At 41.3% G+C, this 20,558-nt stretch overlaps 1 protein-coding gene across 1 annotated transcript; it reads right to left on the bottom strand.

Moving 5' to 3' along the window:
• Nucleotides 1-3,464: 3,464 nt before the first annotated feature.
• Nucleotides 3,465-18,419, bottom strand: LOC117315528. The gene is made up of 7 exons (XM_033869757.1): nucleotides 18,238-18,419; nucleotides 15,161-15,315; nucleotides 13,880-14,164; nucleotides 11,155-11,287; nucleotides 8,851-9,059; nucleotides 8,334-8,465; nucleotides 3,465-3,572 (listed from the first exon to the last, which is right to left on the bottom strand). Exons 2-7 carry the CDS (start codon nucleotides 15,263-15,265, stop codon nucleotides 3,564-3,566), a joined length of 873 nt encoding a protein of 290 aa, XP_033725648.1. The 5' UTR covers nucleotides 15,266-15,315; nucleotides 18,238-18,419; the 3' UTR covers nucleotides 3,465-3,563.
• Between the last annotated feature and the right edge of the window lie 2,139 nt (nucleotides 18,420-20,558).

Here is a 20,558-nt window from a genome sequence, read left to right on the forward strand (position 1 = left end):
TATTGGGGACATCCTTTTAGGACTAGCCAGTGATATTGGGGACATCCTTTTAGGACTAGCCAGTGATATTGGGGACATCCTTTTAGGACTCGTCAGTGGTATTGGGTACATCCTTTTAGGACTAGCCAGTGATATTGGGGACATCCTTTTAGGACTCGTCAGTGATATTGGGGGCATCCTTTTAGGACTCGTCAGTGATATTGGGGACATCCTTTTAGGACTCGTCAGTGATATTGTGGGCATCCTTTTAGGACTCGTCAGTGATATTGGGGACATCCTTATAGGACTCGTCAGTGATATTGGGGACATCCTTTTAGGACTCGTCAGTGATATTGGGGACATCCTTTTAGGACTCGTCAGTGATATTGGGGACATCCTTTTAGGACTAGCCAGCGATATTGGGGACATCATTTTAGGACTAGCCAGTGATATTGGGGACATCCTTTTAGGACTCGTCAGTAATATTGGGGGCATCCTTATAGGACTCGTCAGTGATATTGGGGACATCCTTTTAGGACTTGTCAGTAATATTGGGGGCATCCTTATATGACTAGCCAGTGATATTGGGGACATCCTTATAGGACTCGTCAGTGATATTGGGGACATCCTTTAAGGACTTGTCAGTGATATTGGGGACATCCTTTTAGGACTCGTCAGTGATATTGGGGGCATCCTTTTAGGACCAGCCAGTGATATTGGGGTCATCCTTTTAGGACTCGTCAGTGATATTGGGGACATCCTTTTAGGACTCGTCAGTGATATTGGGGACATCATTTTAGGACTAGCCAGTGATATTGGGGACATCCTTATAGGACTCGTAAGTGATATTGGGGACATCCTTTTAGGACTTGTCAGTAATATTGGGGACATCCTTTTGGGACTCGTCAGTGATATTGGGGACATCGTTTTAGAACTAGCCAGTGATATTGGGGACATCTTTTTAGGACTCGTCAGTGATATTGGGGATATCTTTTTAGGACTAGCCAGTGATATTGGGGACATCATTTTAGGACTTGTCAGTGATATTGGGGACATCATTCTAGGACTTGTCAGTGATATTGGGGACATCCTTATAAGACTAGCCAGTGATATTGGGGACATCATTTTAGGACTTGTCAGTGAAATTGGGGACATCATTTTAGGACTAGCCAGTGATATTGGGGACATCATTTTAGGACTTGTCAGTGATATTGGGGACATCATTTTAGGACTTGTCAGTGATATTGGGGACATCCTTATAGGACTAGCCAGTGATATTGGGGACATCATTTTAGGACTTGTCAGTGATATTGGGGACATCATTTTAGGACTAGCCAGTGATATTGGGGACATCATTTTAGGACTTGTCAGTGATATTGGGGACATCATTTTAGGACTTGTCAGTGATATTGGGGACATCCTTATAGGACTAGCCAGTGATATTGGGGACATCATTTTAGGACTTGTCAGTGATATTTGGGACATCATTTTAGGACTAGCCAGTGATATTGGGGACATCATTTTAGGACTTGTCAGTGATATTGGGGACATCATTTTAGGACTTGTCAGTGATATTGGGGACATCCTTATAGGACTAGCCAGTGATATTGGGGACATCATTTTAGGACTTGTCAGTGATATTGGGGACATCATTTTAGGACTAGCCAGTGATATTGGGGACATCATTTTAGGACTCGTCAGTGATATTGGGGACATCCTTTTAGGACTTGTCAGTGATATTGGGGACATCATTTTAGGACTTGTCAATGCTACTTTTAGATATAAATTATTGACGCACATGAGATTGAGGAAACTAAAAATCGGGCGATAGCCATTTGATACGGTCATTATTTCCTGATCTTTTTACAAGGAAGTACTCGAAAGAGTGTCACTAAAGTATTGTGTTATCAATCTCGAGAAGAATAAAAATCATCAACGAAAGCTCGAATTTATATTAGGCAAATTTTCTACATGCGGTAATCCGCCATAGATACAACAAACTAAAACTTACTGTTGTATGTAGGCTTGTCTTTACAGACTTGTACACTTGAGATGAAATCTTTTTAACTTAAGTAAAACAAACTACATTGTATATAGCTTAAAAGTTAAATTGGTGTTACATATCAAAACGGCTGGCCATGCCTTCTTACATTATTATTATTATTAAGAGTAGTTTATTTCAATAAAAACACTTTCGTATAATCTAAATATTTCATTTGTCTAGTTCACTAAACAATAGACTGAACTTTTCTAAAATATTGCATTGTATGTAGAATTAATTTATACTAAAAGGTAGGTAAGTTGGGATTTGTTTCCAAGTCAAGGTTGACCTATAGAGATGCGGTAACGGTCTAAGGGAAGTTACTCTAAGTTATTTGAGCACAAAGCTTATTTACATGCGGATAGAAACAGGCTTTGATACAATATTTATTTTATGATAGAACCTTAGAAAAAGAGGCATTGAAACATACTGACACAGAAAATATCGATATTGGATATTTTTTCCAAAACATTAATTGTCAGGAGAAAAAAAAACCTACCGTGTCCAGGTGTGCATTTCACTATGATGACACTATAAAAAAGACCCATGCGTAGAAATGGCACGATATTATGGGTTGTTATAGTGAAAACTCAAACGGAGGAATCTGTCCCATATGAAGTGTGATTGAAAATAACATTTAAATGTAGAAATTTATTTTGACGTGTTGACTTGTTTTGTATAGAAGGACCAACATATCACGTTACAGAGTGACTTGACCCTGTTTGTGTCGGTTTGTGACTCTTTGGAAGCTGAGAAAAAGGCCAGTCTGTGGTGTCATGGTTCTGTCCCTTGGCAAGACACTTTACCCCAACTGCTATGGAAAGCATACGACAGGCCTCCTGTATGTTGTTCTGTGAGGTAGTCACCAACTACTACAGTGACATTTCGCTGACACTGGCTGTCTACGGGTCGATCAACATACAAATGTAAATTTGAGTTTAATTTACAATTGCGAAACAAGTTATATTATCTGATGTCAATCTGTTGGACCTGATGGAATCGCGAGAGGAGTATAATCGTGGCAGTAAATCGGGGTACCAAAGGAAACCCACGTGGTCGGGCGTGTAACCCCCCCCCCCCCCCCCCCCCCCCCCAATACCTTTTCACGTCCGATTGGGGAATCGAACCCCAAAGGCAAGCTTCTTGCAATCGTTCCCCTGCATATTTTAGAGGTTTTCGCGCTGAAATTGTTTCGCTAAATCATGAATGTTGCTATTTTTATTTCTGTTTTTTCTTTCTTCTAAGGCAAGTACTGCTGGCGCGTGAATTTCATCAATGCGCCAATCTATTTAAATTGAGTTTGATTTGCACAAAAATTTGAGCGTGCCAAAAAAAATCACGATTGGTAATAAACAGTGCACCCCTAATGCTGTATGACCGCAGATCTTTGCCTCAATGATACATTTGAAAAACCAAGCCTAATCAAATCAGAACTAATACGAACTCCATGTTTTCAAGATATTTTATTTAATATTACATGTAACATGACGTATTACTACAAACTTCAAAATATAATTGTACAGGATAGTGTCAAGGCTTCGTCTCACGTAACCTAAAAAGCAAGGATTTTAATAAGATTACCAATATCTATACAATACGTTTAAAAACAAAATTAATATTAAATAACAGATAGAAATATAAACAAAAACATAAACAAACCGACCTCTAATGTGGAGAAAGAGAAAAAAAAAATGTTTAAAAAAATTAACAATATTAATAAAATCACAGATGTTTTTCTTAATTTCTGAATAATACAGCAAAGTATCGTTATCTCAAAGTCAGTGGGAAGGCGTGCCGATAGAGGGCGCTTTCGGAAATTGGTAATGCACGTGCCACGTGCGAGTGTAATTGTATGGTCATTCAGAGCGACTACGCTGACACGTCGACAGAACAGCAAGACCAGGTAGAATACCAAGATATATTTGAAATATTTTTTTTATATTGAATTTTCCTTTAAGCTAAAATTAATATTTTTAGGAGGTTAATGTGGCAGGTGCGATTTGTGTACATGTGTGTTGTGGGAAAATGAATTGTATTGAGTATGGATACAATGTATGTGTAATAAACTCCGTCAGCGGCGTGGCCGCGGCTTCATGCAATTTATATGATGTGTTGTGTTACATTTTGTGTCAAAATAGGCACTTATGGTATTCATAGGAGAAATACATATATATATATATATATACAAATCTTTATCTTCTGATCACCAACACATGGTGCATAGGATGCATTGTGCTAAATATTTGATATATAACATAGTAAGAAAATTGACGAAGGAAGACAACTTTATGATTCGTGCCCTGACCGGGCTTCGAACTCACGATCTACGGCACCCAATCGCCTAGCCAGAAATACCCACAGCTTAAACCGCTGCGCCACATTGGCGTTCTTAAAAAAGAACGTTTCAATGGCGCAGTGATATTCGGCCCGATACCCTGACATGATCATTGTGGAAGTCGTCTATAAGATGATATGAATACATGGATCGCAATGTATTTACATACATGGACGCTAATTGTACACATATTACAAATATTCATCGAGTACAATTACGACATGAAATTCAAATCTTTATCCTCGGATCACCAACCCATAGTCCAAATGATACATTGTGCTAATTATTTGATATATAACATAACACAACTGACGAAGGAATACAACTGTATGTCTAGTGAAATGACTTGTAGAACAGGATAATTCAGATGACACACACACATATATATACACTGTACATGTATGGGAAAAAGAAGTAATTCAAACAGCGTAAACAATAAGGCTTGTTAAATTTTCGAGGCAATCCGCCCCTTTATCAAAACACAAAAAATTACAAATACAATCACATAACATATATAAGAAGTACTGGAAATAAAATAAAATACAATAAGAATAATGTTTTAGTAACTGGAGAAACCACAATGAACCCTTCGGCAAACGTGGGCCGAAGGCGGATACTAGGGTGACTGCATCATGTTCAACACTAGAACGCTATGCGACCAACGGCAGAGATATTTTGAATTCCCCCGCACGTGAAAGTATATCGAAGAGTTCAACTGTACATGTATATATATAAATGTGGTATTAATGTAAATTAATGGACTTACAGAACATGTACATGTTTGGTTTGTTTTTGTTTAACGTCATATTAACAGCCAGGGTCATTTAAGCATTATTTTGTAATTTCTCCCGTTTACTTATAGTTTCCCTAATGTGATGAGACATCCACGGATGAACTTTATTTCTTACTTGTATAGTTTTATTGGGAATTCAAGATCGGGCTGCAGCTTGTATCGATTCAGTTAAAAATATATGATAAAGACATGTCTACATTGTCAACAATTGTCAATGTTAACTAGTGGGGACGATCAACGATGACAGCGGCCAACAGCAACAACGATCAACAATAAAAACGGTAACCAATGGCAACGATCAACAATAAAAACGGTAACTAATGGCAACGATCAACAATTAAAAGGTAACCAATGGCAACGATCAACAATAAAAACGGTAACCAATGGCAACAATCAAGTTCGAACTGGAACAACCGGAACGTTCTGCTAAATGGAACCACAGGCGCTTGCATAGAAAATATGACTTTCAATTTTTTTTTTATATGACAATGGTATGTGTAATCTGTTAAGTACAAGGTTGGCAACAACGCCACCAGCGAAACGGCACCCCATCTCACTTCAATCGACTAAAAAACACATTCATTCAAACTGACACGGCGCACACTATATGCGACCGTCATCAGAAAACATTCATCTTTAACCTACCGTGCCACTCAATACGAATTGTTACATCCAAAACACAATAATCCGTGAAAACATCGCCGAATTCCTCGCTCAGAACGCCATTTCTCAAACGGCTCCCTGAGCCTGTCCAGATTCTTCATTTACATACGGGGTTCAAAGGTCATGCGATTATATGATCGTCAGTCGTGAGGTGTACTTTTGGGGGGGGGGGGGGGGGGGGGGGGGAGTAATTTAGTAATTTCCGGAACAAAATTTCGGGAAAATGAAATTTGCAATCTTTCGAGAATAGGATTTTCGATAAGTGGAAAGGGGGGAGGGGGCATAAATTGATTCACACAGAACGTCACTATCGTATCGTTTTCTAAATAATGAAATAATTGTCACAAAGGTAGAACAAAATGCTTATTTATTGATTAACTTTTGTCAGTTTACTGAAATCTGGACGAACAAAAAGACAAGTGAATCACGAATAAGACTGTCATCAGGTTACTGGAACGTATACATGTGTACCAACATTACTTACTTCAGACCAGTTCATTTATTTCTGCACATTTTACAAATATCATGTCGTCTTCAAATACGAAAATCATACTTCAGACCTGCCAAACGATTTGTACGTTGTGATCTATGATCCATCATCAATTTATTTTCATTTCCCACAATGTTAGATTTAATGTTTGCTAGAAGTTCTTCGAGTTCAATCCAAATTTTATGAGTACATCTATCACTGTATGATTATCGAAATATTGAGTTCCTTCAGTCATTTTGTTTTAAACCCCTTTTTATTCAAATTTTCGAAACAATATTACTTTCTTACTTGATTTCGGTTTTAATACACTCGATATCAGTTTGCCCCTTAGTGTCTACAATCAGGGGCGGACACAGGATTTTCAAATAGGAGGCGTGCGAAATTAAAGGGGGGGGGGGGTCCGCGGGTACTCCCCATGAAAAAAATAGCAGGTAAATGCAAAATCCTGCATTCTATATTTTACAAAAACAAGTATATGAGAGATGTTTTTTAATGATTAATTGAGTGTGTAAGCATCAAACGCTACTCTAATAATAATCAAGCTGGCTGAAGTGCTTACAGTATTATGAAACTGAATTAAAATGAGAAAGAAAAGAGAATACTTGAGGGGGAAGTAGTGGTTATTTTGTGTCAACGCCAGACTTTTATAGTATTTTAGGGCTAACGCCAGAATACCCAGAACAACCTCTTATTCTTATCGGTATTGTGTGTGGTATATACATTTTTAACTAGTCATGTAGGGGTCCATTTTTTAAAAATTGAAGATTGGCATAGCCCTAAATAGATGGCAAGTACAATAAAAAATCAAAATATCAAACAACTATCAGCTATTACCCCATCCAAATTTTAACTTCGAAAAATTCCAACTGATACTGCTTGTTCATGGTATACGTATAATGTCCCGGCCCTGTCTTGAACAAGTTATTGGCACCGTTATATGCAATCTTTTTGATTGAAAACGAAGTTCAACAACTACCGAAATGATGCAGTTGAAGAAAAGGAAAGGACGATCTCATCACTGCATGGCATTAAAACATGCTATCTTATTAGTCCGTGATATCGCAAACGACGTCCTGTGCATGCACCTGTAAAATAAAGTATGCCGAGATGACCCCAAAAAGTGCACCTGGTGACAGTCGATTATATAATCGCATGACCTTTGAACCCCGTATGTAAATGAAGAATCTGGACAGGCTCAGGGAGCCGTTTGAGAAATGGCGTTCTGAGCGAGGAATTCGGCGATGTTTTCACGGATTAATGTGTTTTGGATGTAACAATTCGTATTGAGTGGCACGGTAGGTTAAAGATGAATGTTTTCTGATGACGGTCGCATATAGTATGCGCCGTGTTAGTTTGAATAAATGTGTTTTTTAGTCGGTTGAAGTGATATGGGGTGCCGTTTCGCTCGTGGCGTTGTTGCCAACCTTTAGCTTAACAGATTACACATACCACTGTCAAAAAAAAAAAAAAAAAAACATTTTCTATGCAAGCGCCTGTGAATGGAACACGCTGCAAGTCACTAAAAATGCTTAGTTGATTCGCTTAGTGGTTAAAACGAGTCGTTAAAAGTGTGATAAAGGGCGTCGCGTCGATGTGCTTCTTTCGGGTTTATTTCCATACATTTTTACGAAGCTTGCCGACGACAGGTTTATTCCCATGCAGTTTAGCGAAGGTTGCCGACGAAAGTTTGATTCCCATAAATTTTAGCGAATTGCCGACGACGGATTTATTTCGATATATTTTACCAAAGGTCGCAGACGACAGGTTTATTCCCATGCAGTTTAGCGAAGGTTGTCGACGACAGGTTTATTCCCATGCAGTTTAACGAAGGTCGCCGACGACAGGTTTATTCCCATGCAGTTTAGCGAAGGTCGCCGACGACAGGTTTATTCCCATGCAGTTTAACGAAGGTCGCCGACGACAAGTTGTTGAAAATCTACGGAAATATGTACATGTTTAGACCTCGAAGCGTACGGACATAGTCGAAGCTACTTTTGTATTTTTGGTCGGTAACAGCGAGTCTGGTAAAAACCTGTTTTAGTCCCTCACTACGGGCTTTCTCTACAGTAGCTGTGTAGTTAGCATCGGACAAGGCCCGGATGTAATTGGCATCTGCTGTTGCCTGTTGAAGCATTTCTTCAGCCTCGTTTTGGATCATTTTAACCTACAACAACAATTCATAATATAAACCGGACTGGCGAAGCAGTTTCTATCAAAAATATATACACCGATAAAATCATATTCATTACGATAAAATATTTTCCGTATGACCTTTGACATATGACCTAGGGTCAGATATATAATAACGATAGCTGTATTTTTTTTCGTATGACCTTTGACATATGACCCAGGGTCAGATTTATAATTACGATAGCTGTAGGTTTTTTTTGTATGACCTTTGACATATGACCCAGTGTAAGATTTGCGCATGACCTTTGACACATGACCCAGGGTCAGATATACATGTTTTTTCGTATGACCCTTAATTACTATATACTCACTTTAGCAGTGGTGTTTTTTCGTATGACCTTTGATTACCATATACTCACTTTAGCAGTGGTGTTTTTTCGTATGATCTGTGCCTGTTGTTTAAGTTTTTCTGTATCATTTTCTTCCTGAAGGGTGAGTGCCTTCATGAAACGCTCCTTGACTGATGAAGAAATTCTAACAGACCCGAGCTGGAAGTATCTCACGTCAGCGAACAGGCCCCTGTCATCTGTTGTACACGTTACGGATGGCTTACAACCGAGTGGGCACGCTAGAAAATTAAATACATTAATAATTGTTTAAAACATCAGCAAAACAGTCTATTGTTGTTATATTCAGGCGGACACGCTGTCAGTATAACCGTGGACATAACAATGGATCGGATATACATCCGTAGTTAAACAATATACATTGTAATTAAAACAATATACATTGTAATACAAACAATATACATTGTAATACAAACAATATACATTGTAATACAAACAATATACATTGTAATAAAAACAATATACATTGTAATAAAAACAATACATATTGTAATAAAAACAATATACATTGTAATAAAAAACACTATACATTGTAATACAAACAATATACATTGTAATGAAAACAGTATACATTGTAATACAAACAATATACATTGTAATACAAACAATATACATTGTAATAAAAACAATATACACTGTAATAAAAAATATACATTGTAATACAAACAATATACATTGTAATACAAACAATATACATTGTAATAAAACAGTATACATTGTAATAAAAACAGTATACATTGTAATAAAAACAATATACATTGTAATAAAAACAATATACATTGTAATTAAAACAATATACATTGTAATAAAAACAGTATACATTGTAATAAAAACAGTACACATTGTAATAAAAACAATATACATTGTAATAAAAACAATATACACTGTAATAAAAACAATATACATTGTAATAAAAACAATATACATTGTAATAAAAACAATACACATTGTAATTAAAACAATACACATTGTAATAAAAACAATATACATTGTAATAAAAACAATATACATTGTAATAAAAACAATACGCATTGTAATAAAACAATATACATTGTAATAAAAACAGTATACATTGTTATAAAAACAGTATACATTGTAATACAAACAATATACATTGTAATACAAACAATATACATTGTAATAAAAACAATATACATTGTAATAAAAACAGTACACATTGTAATAAAAACAATATACATTGTAATACAAACAATATACATTGTAATAAAAACAGTATACATTGTAATAAAACAATATACATTGTAATAAAAAATATACATTGTAATAAACAATACACATTGTAATTAAAACAATATACATTGTAATAAAAACACTATACATTGTAATTAAAACAATATACATTGTAATAAATACACTATACATTGTAATAAAAACACTATACATTGTAATAAAAACACTATACATTGTAATAAAAACACTATACATTGTAATTAAAACAATATACATTGTAATAAAAACACTATACACTGTAATAAAAACAATATACATTGTAATAAAAACACTATACACTGTAATAAAAACACTATACATTGTAATTAAAACACTATACATTGTAATAAAAACACTATACATTGTAATAAAAACACTATACATTGTAATAAAAACAATATACATTGTAATAAAAACAATATACATTGCATATCAAGTTCTAACTTTCGAGATTGGTGGATCCAAACCGAATTATGGAAAAGTCTCATTTTTCTCTGGAAAGAATAACTAACTTCAGTAATCCCCCCAGCACGGTAAGTTACTTACTACACTGAAATTCAATCGGGAACCTTCGCCATTTTACGTAAACGAGAAAATCTTCGCTGGTACAGCGTATTCTCCAGTTATTTTCCTTTTTCAAGGGCCTTAATATAAATCTATATCTTTTGTTCATATTTTGCTGTCGTTTTATCGATTTTGAGGTAGAAATGTTCTTTTCGTTATATTACCTATGGTCACAAGTCGCAATAAAAGGAAGTTTTGGTATCACCCATTTGGTCCATTGTCATATCCTCGTGTACCCTTCTCCCTCTTATTTAACTACGTACTATCTGATCGGATTCTATACTGATTTTCCTTAAACTTTTTATACCTCTCGTTCTTTCTTTCTTAAAAAAGTACATACAGTATCACAGTTATTTAGCAGTTACACTATAGATCATTAACATAACATCTTTAATATAGTGTTGGATTTTAGCTAATGATAAAGAATGGAATTATTGTGTGTATTTATGGAAACAAATTTAATTATGTACGTACTTTTAAAAAACTTAAAAAAAAAAAGAAAGGAAAATAAAGTTTTGGTACCGTAAACAAATGAGGTACAGTTCTGCCTGCAGCATGTTCCTCCAATTCGGTCGCTGACAGCCCTGAAAAGCGTCGCCTCTAGAATGGCTCGGCTGGTGATCATGTCTCGCGTGTTGAAGGACGTTGTTGCACCCTAAACAGGAAATAAGGGTCGCTGTTATATGTCGGTGGTTTTGTCGTATTGTAATTGATCGAGACCAGACTAAAAGGTATTGACAGAATGCTAATGTTCAGCGCGCAATAATGCGCGTGAGGTTAACATTACTTTTTAATGCAATTGCCTAGTACCTTAAAATAGAAACAGGGAAAACCCGAATGTTATTTAAAACTTCTATCTGGTGAAAAAAACAAGACAAAAACAGATAATAAATATTCGCCGATAATTCTTTATAAATCATCTAATAAAACAATTGTTGACTTTTTTTAAGTAGAACAACACCAGGATTTAAAACAAATTAAAATCTAATAATTACCGAGGCCAACTCAAAGTCTAGGGTTCGTTGTATGGTGTAAATTATAACCTACGTGTGTATACTAGAAATGTACACGGAATGTTTGCTTGTTTGTTTGCTGGGGCTTTTGATAACCAGGTTAATTGAGGGGCGTGGGGTGTTGGGTGTGGGATGTTGGGTGTTGGTGTGGGATGTTGAGTGTGGGTTGTTGGGTGTTAAATGTGGGTTGTGGGTTGTGGGTTGTTGGGTGTGGGATGTTGGGTGTGGGGTGTTGGTGTGGGGTGTTGGGTGTGGGGTCTGGGCGTGGGGTGTTGGGTGTTAAGTGTGGGGTGTGGGTTGTGGGTTGTTGGGTGTGGGGTGCTGGGTGTGGGATGTTGAGTGTGGGTTGTTGGGTGTTAAATGTGGGGTGTGGGGTGCTGGGTGTTAAATGTGGGGTGTGGGTTGTGGGTTGTTGGATGTGGGGTGCTGGGTGTGGGGTGTTGGGTATGGGGTGTTGGTGTCGGTGCGGGTTGTTGGGTGTGGGGTGTAGGTGTGGGTTGTTGGGTGTGGGGTGTTGGGTGTGGGGTGTTGGTGTGGGGTGTGGGGTGTTGGTGTAGGTGTGGGTTGTTGGGTGTGGGTGTCGGGTGTGTGGTGCTTGGTGTGGGGTGTTGGTGTGGGGTGTTGGGTGTAGATGTGGGTTGTTGGGTGTGGGGTGTAGGTGTGGGTTGTTGGGTGTGGGGTGTTGGGTGTAGGTGTGGTGTTGGGTTTTGTTGTGTTGGTGTTTATTGTTGTGTTAGTGTGTTTTTTTGTGTGTGTTTTGTGTTTGGTGTTGTGTTTTGTGTTGTTTTTTTGTGTGTGTTTTGGTTGTGTGGGTTGGTTGGGTGTGTTGGGTGTTGTTGTGGGGTGTGGGTGTGGTGTGGTGTTGGGTGTGGGGTGTAGGTGTGGGTTGTTGGGTGTGGTTTGGTGTGGTGTTTGGTGTGTGGATGTTTGAGTTGGGTTTGGGTGTTAATTGGTGTTTGGTGGGGTTTGGTGTGGTATGTTGGTGTGGTTGTTGGTGTTCTTTTTTGTTTGTTATTTGTTGGTGGTTGTGGGGTTTTGGGTGTTGGTGTGGGATGTTGGGTTGTTGGTTTGGGTTGGGGTTGGGGTGATGTTGGGTGTGGGTGTTGGTGTGGATGTTGGGTATTTTGGGTTTGGTGTGGGGGTTTGTGGTGGTGTGGATGTTGGGTGTTGTGGGTGTGGTGTGGTGGGTGTGGTTGGTGTGGTGGGTGTGTTGGGTGTGGTGGGTGTGGTGTGTTGGGTGTGTGTTGGGCGTGGGGTGTTGGGTGTGGGTGTTGGGTGTGGGTGTTGGGTTTTGTTGGGTGTGTTGTGTGTGGGTGTTGGTGTGGGTGGTGGGGTTGTTGGTGTGGGGTTCTTGGGTCGTGGGGTGGTGTTGGGTGGTGGTGTTGGTGTGGGTTGTTGGTGTGGGGTGTTGGTGTGGGGTGTTGGTGTGGGTGTTGGTTGGGGTTTTTGGGTGGGATGGTGTTGTGTGGGTTGTGGGTGTGGGTTGTGGGTTGTTGGGTGTTGGTGTGGGGTGTTGGGGTGTGGGTTTGGGTGTGGTTGGTGTGGGTGTTGGGTGGGTTTGGGGTGGGGTGGGTGTTGGGTTGGGTTTTGGGGGTTGGGGGTGTGGTGGGTGTTTTGTGGGTGGGTGTCGGTGGTGTTGTTTGGGTTTGGTGTGGTGTGGTGTGTTGGTTGGGTGTTGTGTTTTGGGGTTGTGGTTTTGGTGGATGTAGGGCGTGATGGTGTGTGGGGTTGTTGGGTGTGGGTGTTGGATTTGGGTGTGTTGTGTTGATGTGGTGTGGCTTTTGGTGTTTTTTTTTGTGGTTGTTAGTGGTTGTTTTGTTTTGGTGTGGTTTTTTTTGTGGTTTGGTGTGTTTTGGAGTTTTTGTGTTTTTTTTTTGTTGGTTTTGTGCTTTGTGTTGTTTGGTGTGGTGGTTTTTGTGTGGGTTTTGGGTTTGTTTGTGGGGTGGGTGTTGGGTGGGGTTTGGGATGTGGGTGTTGGGGCTTTGGATGTTGGGTGTGGGTGTGTGGGTTTGGTGGGTTGGGTGGTGGTGTGGGATGTGGGGTATGGGATGCGAGGTGTTGGATGTGGGGTGTGAGATGTTGGGCGTTGAGTATAAGATGTGAGATGTGGGGTGTGGGGTATGGGATGTGGGATGTAGAGTGTGGGGTATGGGATGTGGGGTATGGGGTGTGGGGTGTGGGATTAGGGATGTGCAGTATGGGGTGTGATAAGTGTAAGTATAAGTATACTTCACCTTCAGGGCGTCTTGCGCACTAGTCTTGATAACGTCTTTGTAATAGATGTCGTATGCAGCATGGAGTAGGGGCAGGTCCTCTTTCCTGAGGAAGTACTGAAAATATACCGTCAGGCCTACCTCCAGTTTATCTGACGTAAAGACAGCTATGTCATTTAGCTCAATAAAATGGGCATCGGCTTCGAAAATCTTAAACTCACGATCAGGACCGAGGAAATACCGTCCGGCCGTGTGTACTTCGCTTAAATCTACGACTCCCGTGGACCTCTGGCGGATGAACCCGAACTGTGGACACAATATGAATATCAATGAATATTTGAGTATTTATCCGATTAAAAAAAATCTTTTGGAAACTTTCCGTTAAATTACATTCTCGACCACCGTTGATTGTCCAGCTTATCGCTATAGCATCTGATAAAGTTGAACTAACTCTGAGGTATAAGAATATTGAATTATGGTTGTGTTTTAATGCATTCTCTGTAGATATTGATACACTGCTATATTACAGTGACCTTCATTGTTTGGTATGTTATATGTACTGATGAGCAGTAAAGCGTTAATTAAATAAATCAATTGAATTGAATTTGCAGGTCTGTATACATATTATAGATTAAATTGTTTTCTATGGCAATTATTTTGGGTGCGCCAATTCAGCAGAGCGCCAATCTGTTTTAATTAATATATGCGCTTAATTTAGAGTGCGCCAAAAACGAATACATCAACTTTATCTTATATATGCTAATCATACCCAGATTATAGCGCATAACCGAGTCAAGCAGATAAGCAAATGGGTTAATTGACGCACTAAATAGTTGCCGTATAACCAAATCAAAACAGATTAACGGAACGATGAAATAGCACTTCAACACTGATTGCCATAGAAACCAACGAAGATAAACCGACAATTAGCTCAATCATAATTTAGCGAAGAATGCTAAAATAAGATTACCGCTGAATATATTACAACGTTGAAGGAAACATTGTCAAACTAAAATGCAAATTATCTGGAAACTTTCCCTGATTTCAGTTTTCGAACATGTGTGTTTATACAGGGAACAAAAGTTATGCCTCCTCACACGTACACTGGATTACCTGCCGTAGTTTTTCTACTCTCCGCTAGGCTTCGCTTCGAAATTACAAGGAGTCTGTCTTCTTGCTGCTCTACACATTAGTCCGTAGTTTCGTAACTTCGTAGGGCTCTCAAATACAAGTATTCATGAGCGCAGCCTAGCGGGGAGAATATGTACTAAGGACGATAATCCAGTGTAATTATATATTTACCTCGTAATACTCCACGTAACTGAAACACAGAGCAGTTACAACAATAATGATACATGACAATACTAGTCCAATAACCACCGATATCTTTATCTTTGTGTCAGCCATTGATACCAGTGTGGGGGAACTGTAAAGTTCACAATGGGTGCTACGTCTTTCTGTAAAGAACAGGAATGACATCACGTGATTACAAGCACAACGAAGAGATCACATTATGAACGTGTATTACGTGACCGGAACCACAAGTGACCGCGTGATGTAAAAGTATAGCATCGAAGAACCATGTGACCAAGAACAACGAAACACTACTTTACATTCGCAATATATTAGCGGAACGATTAGAAGAAATGAGAGAGAGAGAGAGAGAGAGAGAGAGAGAGAGAGAGAGAGAGAGAGAGAGAGAGAGAGAGAGAGAGAGAGAGAGAGAGAGGAAATTCTCAAGTGGTTTATTTACTAATTTGCTAAACGGTTCGTACCTATGCTAAAAATCAAATTTTCATTAAATCTAAGGTGTGTCGATGAGTTTGTTTGTTTGTTTTGTTTCCGGGGTTTATCGCCCCTGAACAGCTAGGAACTTTTTATGGCAGAGTATCCTTAGAGTAGTTAGTGACTACCTCATTAACAACAAAATAGATGCCGGCACCACCCAGGTATAGTATTAAAATGGAGAGAGGTGGAGAGAGGAGAAGGGAAGTAACGTAGATGGACAAGGAATACATAAGAAAGAAGGGTAGGATGGGGATAGTAGGTGGAGAGGAATGTATTTGATAGAAGGACGGGGTGCGGTGACGGTGGGGTGGGGATGGACAAAAGGGGTAAAGGGGATGCATTAAGGAGAAGGACAAAGTGAGGATGGTAGTGGGGTTGGGATGGAAAGATGTGAAATAGGGTATTATCTAAGAGAAGGACGGGTGCCAGGTAATAATGGTAGTGGGGTGGGGATGGTAGTGGGGTTGGGATGGAAAGATGTGAAATAGGGTATTATCTAAGAGAAGGACGGGTGCCAGGTAATAATGGTAGTGGGGTGAGGATGGTAGTGGGGTGGGGATGGTAGTGGGGTGAGGATGGTAGTGGGGTGGGGATGGTAGTGGGGTGGGGATGGTAGTGGGGTGAGGATGGTAGTGGGGTGAGGATGGTAGTGGGGTGGGGATGGTAGTGGGGTGAGGATGGTAGTGGGATGGTGATGGTAGTGGGGTGATGATGGTAGTGGGGTGGTGATGGTAGTGGGGTGGGGATGGTAGTGGGGTGTAGTGGGGTGATGATGGTAGTGGGGTGGTGATGGTAGTGGGGTGGGGTGGTAGTGGGGTGATAATGGTTAGTTGGGTTGGGATGGGTAGTGGTGGTGGTGGGTGCGTAGTGTGGGGTGGGATGGTAGTGGGGTGGGTGTCTGGGGTAGTGGGGGTGAGGTGGTAGTGGGGGGTGATGGGTGTAGTGGAGTGGGATGGTATGGGTGTGGGGATGGTAGTGGGGTGAGGATGGTGTGGTGGTGCGGGTTGAGGGTGTAGTGGAGTGAGTTGGGTAGTGGGTGGTGTGGAGGGTAGTGGTCTAGTTGGATGGTAGTGGTGGTGAGGTGTGGTTAGTGGGGTGGGATTGGTGTGTGGGTGATGGATTTGGTAGGTGGGGTGTGATGGTAGTCGTGGGGTGAGGCTCGTGTCGGTGGGGTTGAGGGTGGGGTGAGGATGGTAGTGGTGGTTGGTGATGGGTGGTGGTGGGGATGGTAGTGTGGTGATGATGGTAGTGGGGGGTGTGGTAGTGGGGTGGTGATGGTAGTGGGGTGGGGATGGTAGTGGGGTGGGGATGGTAGTGGGGTGAGGATGGTAGTGGGGTGGGGATGTGTGGGGGTCGAGGATGGTAGTGGGGTGGGGATGGTAGTGGGGTGGGGATGGTAGTGGGGTGGGGGTGGTAGTGGGGTGAGGATGGTAGTAGGGTGGGGATTGTAGTGGGGTGGGATGGTAGTGGGGTGGTGATGGTAGTGGGGTGGGGATGGTAGGGGGTGGGGATGGTAGTGGGGTGGGGATGTGGTGGGGGGGTGGGGGGCGGTCTGGGTGGGGCTGGTCGTGGGGTGGGGCTGGTCGTGGGTGGGGGCTGGGTCGTGGGGTGGGGTGGGGCTGGGTGGTGTGGGTGGTAGTGGGGTGGGCTGGTCGTGGGGTGAGTGGTCGTGGGGTGGGGGGGGTGGTGTGGGGTGGGCTGGTCGTGGGGTGGGGCTGGTCGTGGGGTGGGCGGTGGTCGGGGTGGGGTGGGGCTGGTCGTGGGTGGGGGTGGTCGTGGGGTGGGGCTGGTGTGGGGTGGGGCTGGTAGTGGGGTGGGCTGGTCGTGAGGGTGGGGCTGGTCGTGGGGTGGGGCTGGTCGTTGTGTGAGGATGGTAGTGGGGTGAGGATGGTAGTGGGGTGAGGTGGGGATGGTGGTGGGGTGAGGATGGTGTTGGGTTCCCGGATGGAGAGAGGTGGGGTAGAGTATGTATCATGGACAAGGGTCGGGTGGATATGGGGGTGGGGATTGAGAGAAGTGTAGGGGAGGGGAGCGAATGTACCAAAGAAAATGGTCGGTTCAAGCTGATGGTAGAATAGGGAGAACTGGGAGAGGGAGAGGGAGAGGAGAAATAGGTCTGTTATGTCATGTGTGGAGTGATATGACGGAGAATGGTGTATGAATGAGTATGTGTATTTTACTGAGTCGTACACGAATGCACATAATTACGTGTATGTCACTCTTCACTGAACATACATGTTGATATACCTGTAGTACACCACACAATCAACAAGCTAATTTTAGTTCCTCATTCTACACCACCAGTCCTTTGTCTACCCGAGAGGTAGTAACAGTGGTTAATACAGGTAATCGATAAGGTGAAATGTCAGCCCTACTACGTATAGTTGCTGAGGCTGGAACATGGCCGTACACCTGTACAATTGGTTAGATAATAGAATGGAGCATGGCTTAACATTATCTGTAAAATTGATACCATTGAACAGACATACAATAACACATGGACATCTTCCACATGTTCCAAACACCAGCAACATATACTCAAACCTCATACATATACTCAAAGTTCATACATATACTCAAACAATTCCTACCTTCAATGCCCTGAGACGTGTTAACGGAATACCACGCCCTTCGCTTATGACACCCGAGTGTAACGTCACGAAGCTGGGGAATTCCCTAGTTCCATGGTAACGGGGTTTACTCTCGAGGGCAGGGATGTATGCGTCTGTGAGAAGGGCAAGTCCGCTGCTTCTGAGAACTTTGGTAGAAAATGGCAGACGAATTCACTTCCTGAACAAGGAAATATCTTGCTGAAGGCGAGGATGAAATAACTTGGTATATAGCTACCAGGGATGTATGTATTTATTTACGTACCTGTATGCTGGTATACTGATCAGGTCTACATTACGTAACTGGGTAAAGATATAGGGTATATACCACGTACTCAATGTGCAACTTTGTACTGTGTAACTAGAAAAGCAATTCATAGCTACAAATGTACTTAAGATTAAAACACATGTATTCCGGTTTTTTTTCTTCATTCATGAATGTCTGCACCAGCATTAAGGTGTCTATTCTGACATTTTATAGATCTAACAAAAAGTTTTTTCCACTCAAAAGTCTTGTACAAAAGTATGATACAAAACTTACGACTATATATCCATCATGGTCTATAATTAAATATGTGTCTTTAAAGTGCACTAGGCTATATGTTTTAAGCTCGATTCTGACCAGAAATGAGCTCAGATTTATTCCATCTATAGTTGGTCTTTAAAGAAAATACTCTAACCTTTCCAGAATTACATTTCGAGCAAGAACTCGAAAAAATACCCCAGGCGAAAGCCGGAGAAATGACCGCAAGATGCTAAGTAGATGACGAAGGCGAGATGACAAGGCGACAAAATGACAAAGCGCCAAGGTGACGAGACGACAAGGTGACATGGCGACAAGGTGACAAGGTGACAAAGCGACAAGGTGACGAGACGATAAAGCGATAAGCGACAAGACAAGGTGACAAGTGACAAGGCGTCAAAGTGACAATACGACAAAGTGACAATACGACAATGTGACAGGTGACAAGGTGACAATGTGACAAGGTGACAAGTGACAAGGCGACAAGGTGACAAGTAACAAGTGACAAGGCGACAAGTGACAAGGTGACAAGGTGACAGGTGACAAAGTGGCAATACGACGATGTGACAGGTGACAAGGTGACAAGTGACAATGTGACAAGTGACAAGGCGACAAGGTAACAAGTAACAAGTGACAAGGCGACAAGTGACAAGGTGACAAGTGTACAAAGGACAAGGTGACAAGTGACAAGTGACAAGGTACAAGTGACAAGTTACAAGGCGACAATATGACAAGGTGACAGGTGACAAAGTGACAATACGACAATGTGATAGGTGACAATACGACAATGTGACAGGTGACAAGGTGACAAGGTGACAAGGCGACAAGGTGACAAGGCGACAAGTGACAAGGTGACAAGTGACAAGGCGACAAGGTGACAAGTGACAAGGTGACAAGTGACAAGGCGACATGGTGACAAGTGACAAGGTGACAAGGTGACAAGTGACAAGGCGACATGGTGACATGGTGACAAGTGACAAGGTGACAAGTGACAAGGCGACATGGTGACAAGGTGACAAGGCGACAAGGTGACAAGGTGACAAGTGACAAGGCGACATGGTGACAAAGTGACAAGTAACAATGTGACAAGTAGACAAGGTGACAGGTGACAAGTGACAAGGCGACAAGTGACAAGGTGACAAGTGACAAGGCGACAAGTGACAAGGTGACAAGTGACAAGGTGACAAGTGACAAGGTGACAAGGTGACATACGACAATGTGATAGGTGACAATACGACAATGTGACAGGTGACAAGGTGACAAGGTGACAAGGCGACAATGTGACAAGGTGACAAGTGACAAGGTGACAAGGTGACAAGGTGACAAGTGACAAGGTGACAAGGTGACAAGTAGACAAGACGAGAAGACGATAAGGTGACAAGTGACAAGGCGACAAGGTGACAAGTGACAGGTGACAAAGTGATAAGTGACAAGGCGACAAGTGACAAGTAGACAAGGCGACAAGGTTACAAGTGACAAGGTGACAAGTAGACAAGTTGACAAGTGACAAAGTGACAATACGACAATGTGACAGGTGACAAGGTGACAAGTAACAAGTGACAAGGCGACAAGGTTACAAGTGACAAGGTGACAAGTAGACAAGTTGACAAGTGACAAAGTGATAAGTAACAATGTGACAGGTGACAAGGTGACAAGTAACAAGTGACAAGGCGACAAGGTGACAAGTGACAAGTAACAAGGTGACAAGGTGACAAGTGACAAGGCGACAAGGTGACAAGGTGACAAGGCGACAAGGGACAAGGTGACAAGGCGACAAGGT

This window comes from Pecten maximus, chromosome 17, assembly GCF_902652985.1.
Source record: "Pecten maximus chromosome 17, xPecMax1.1, whole genome shotgun sequence".
In the NCBI taxonomy this organism is placed as follows: Eukaryota; Metazoa; Mollusca; class Bivalvia; order Pectinida; family Pectinidae; genus Pecten; species Pecten maximus.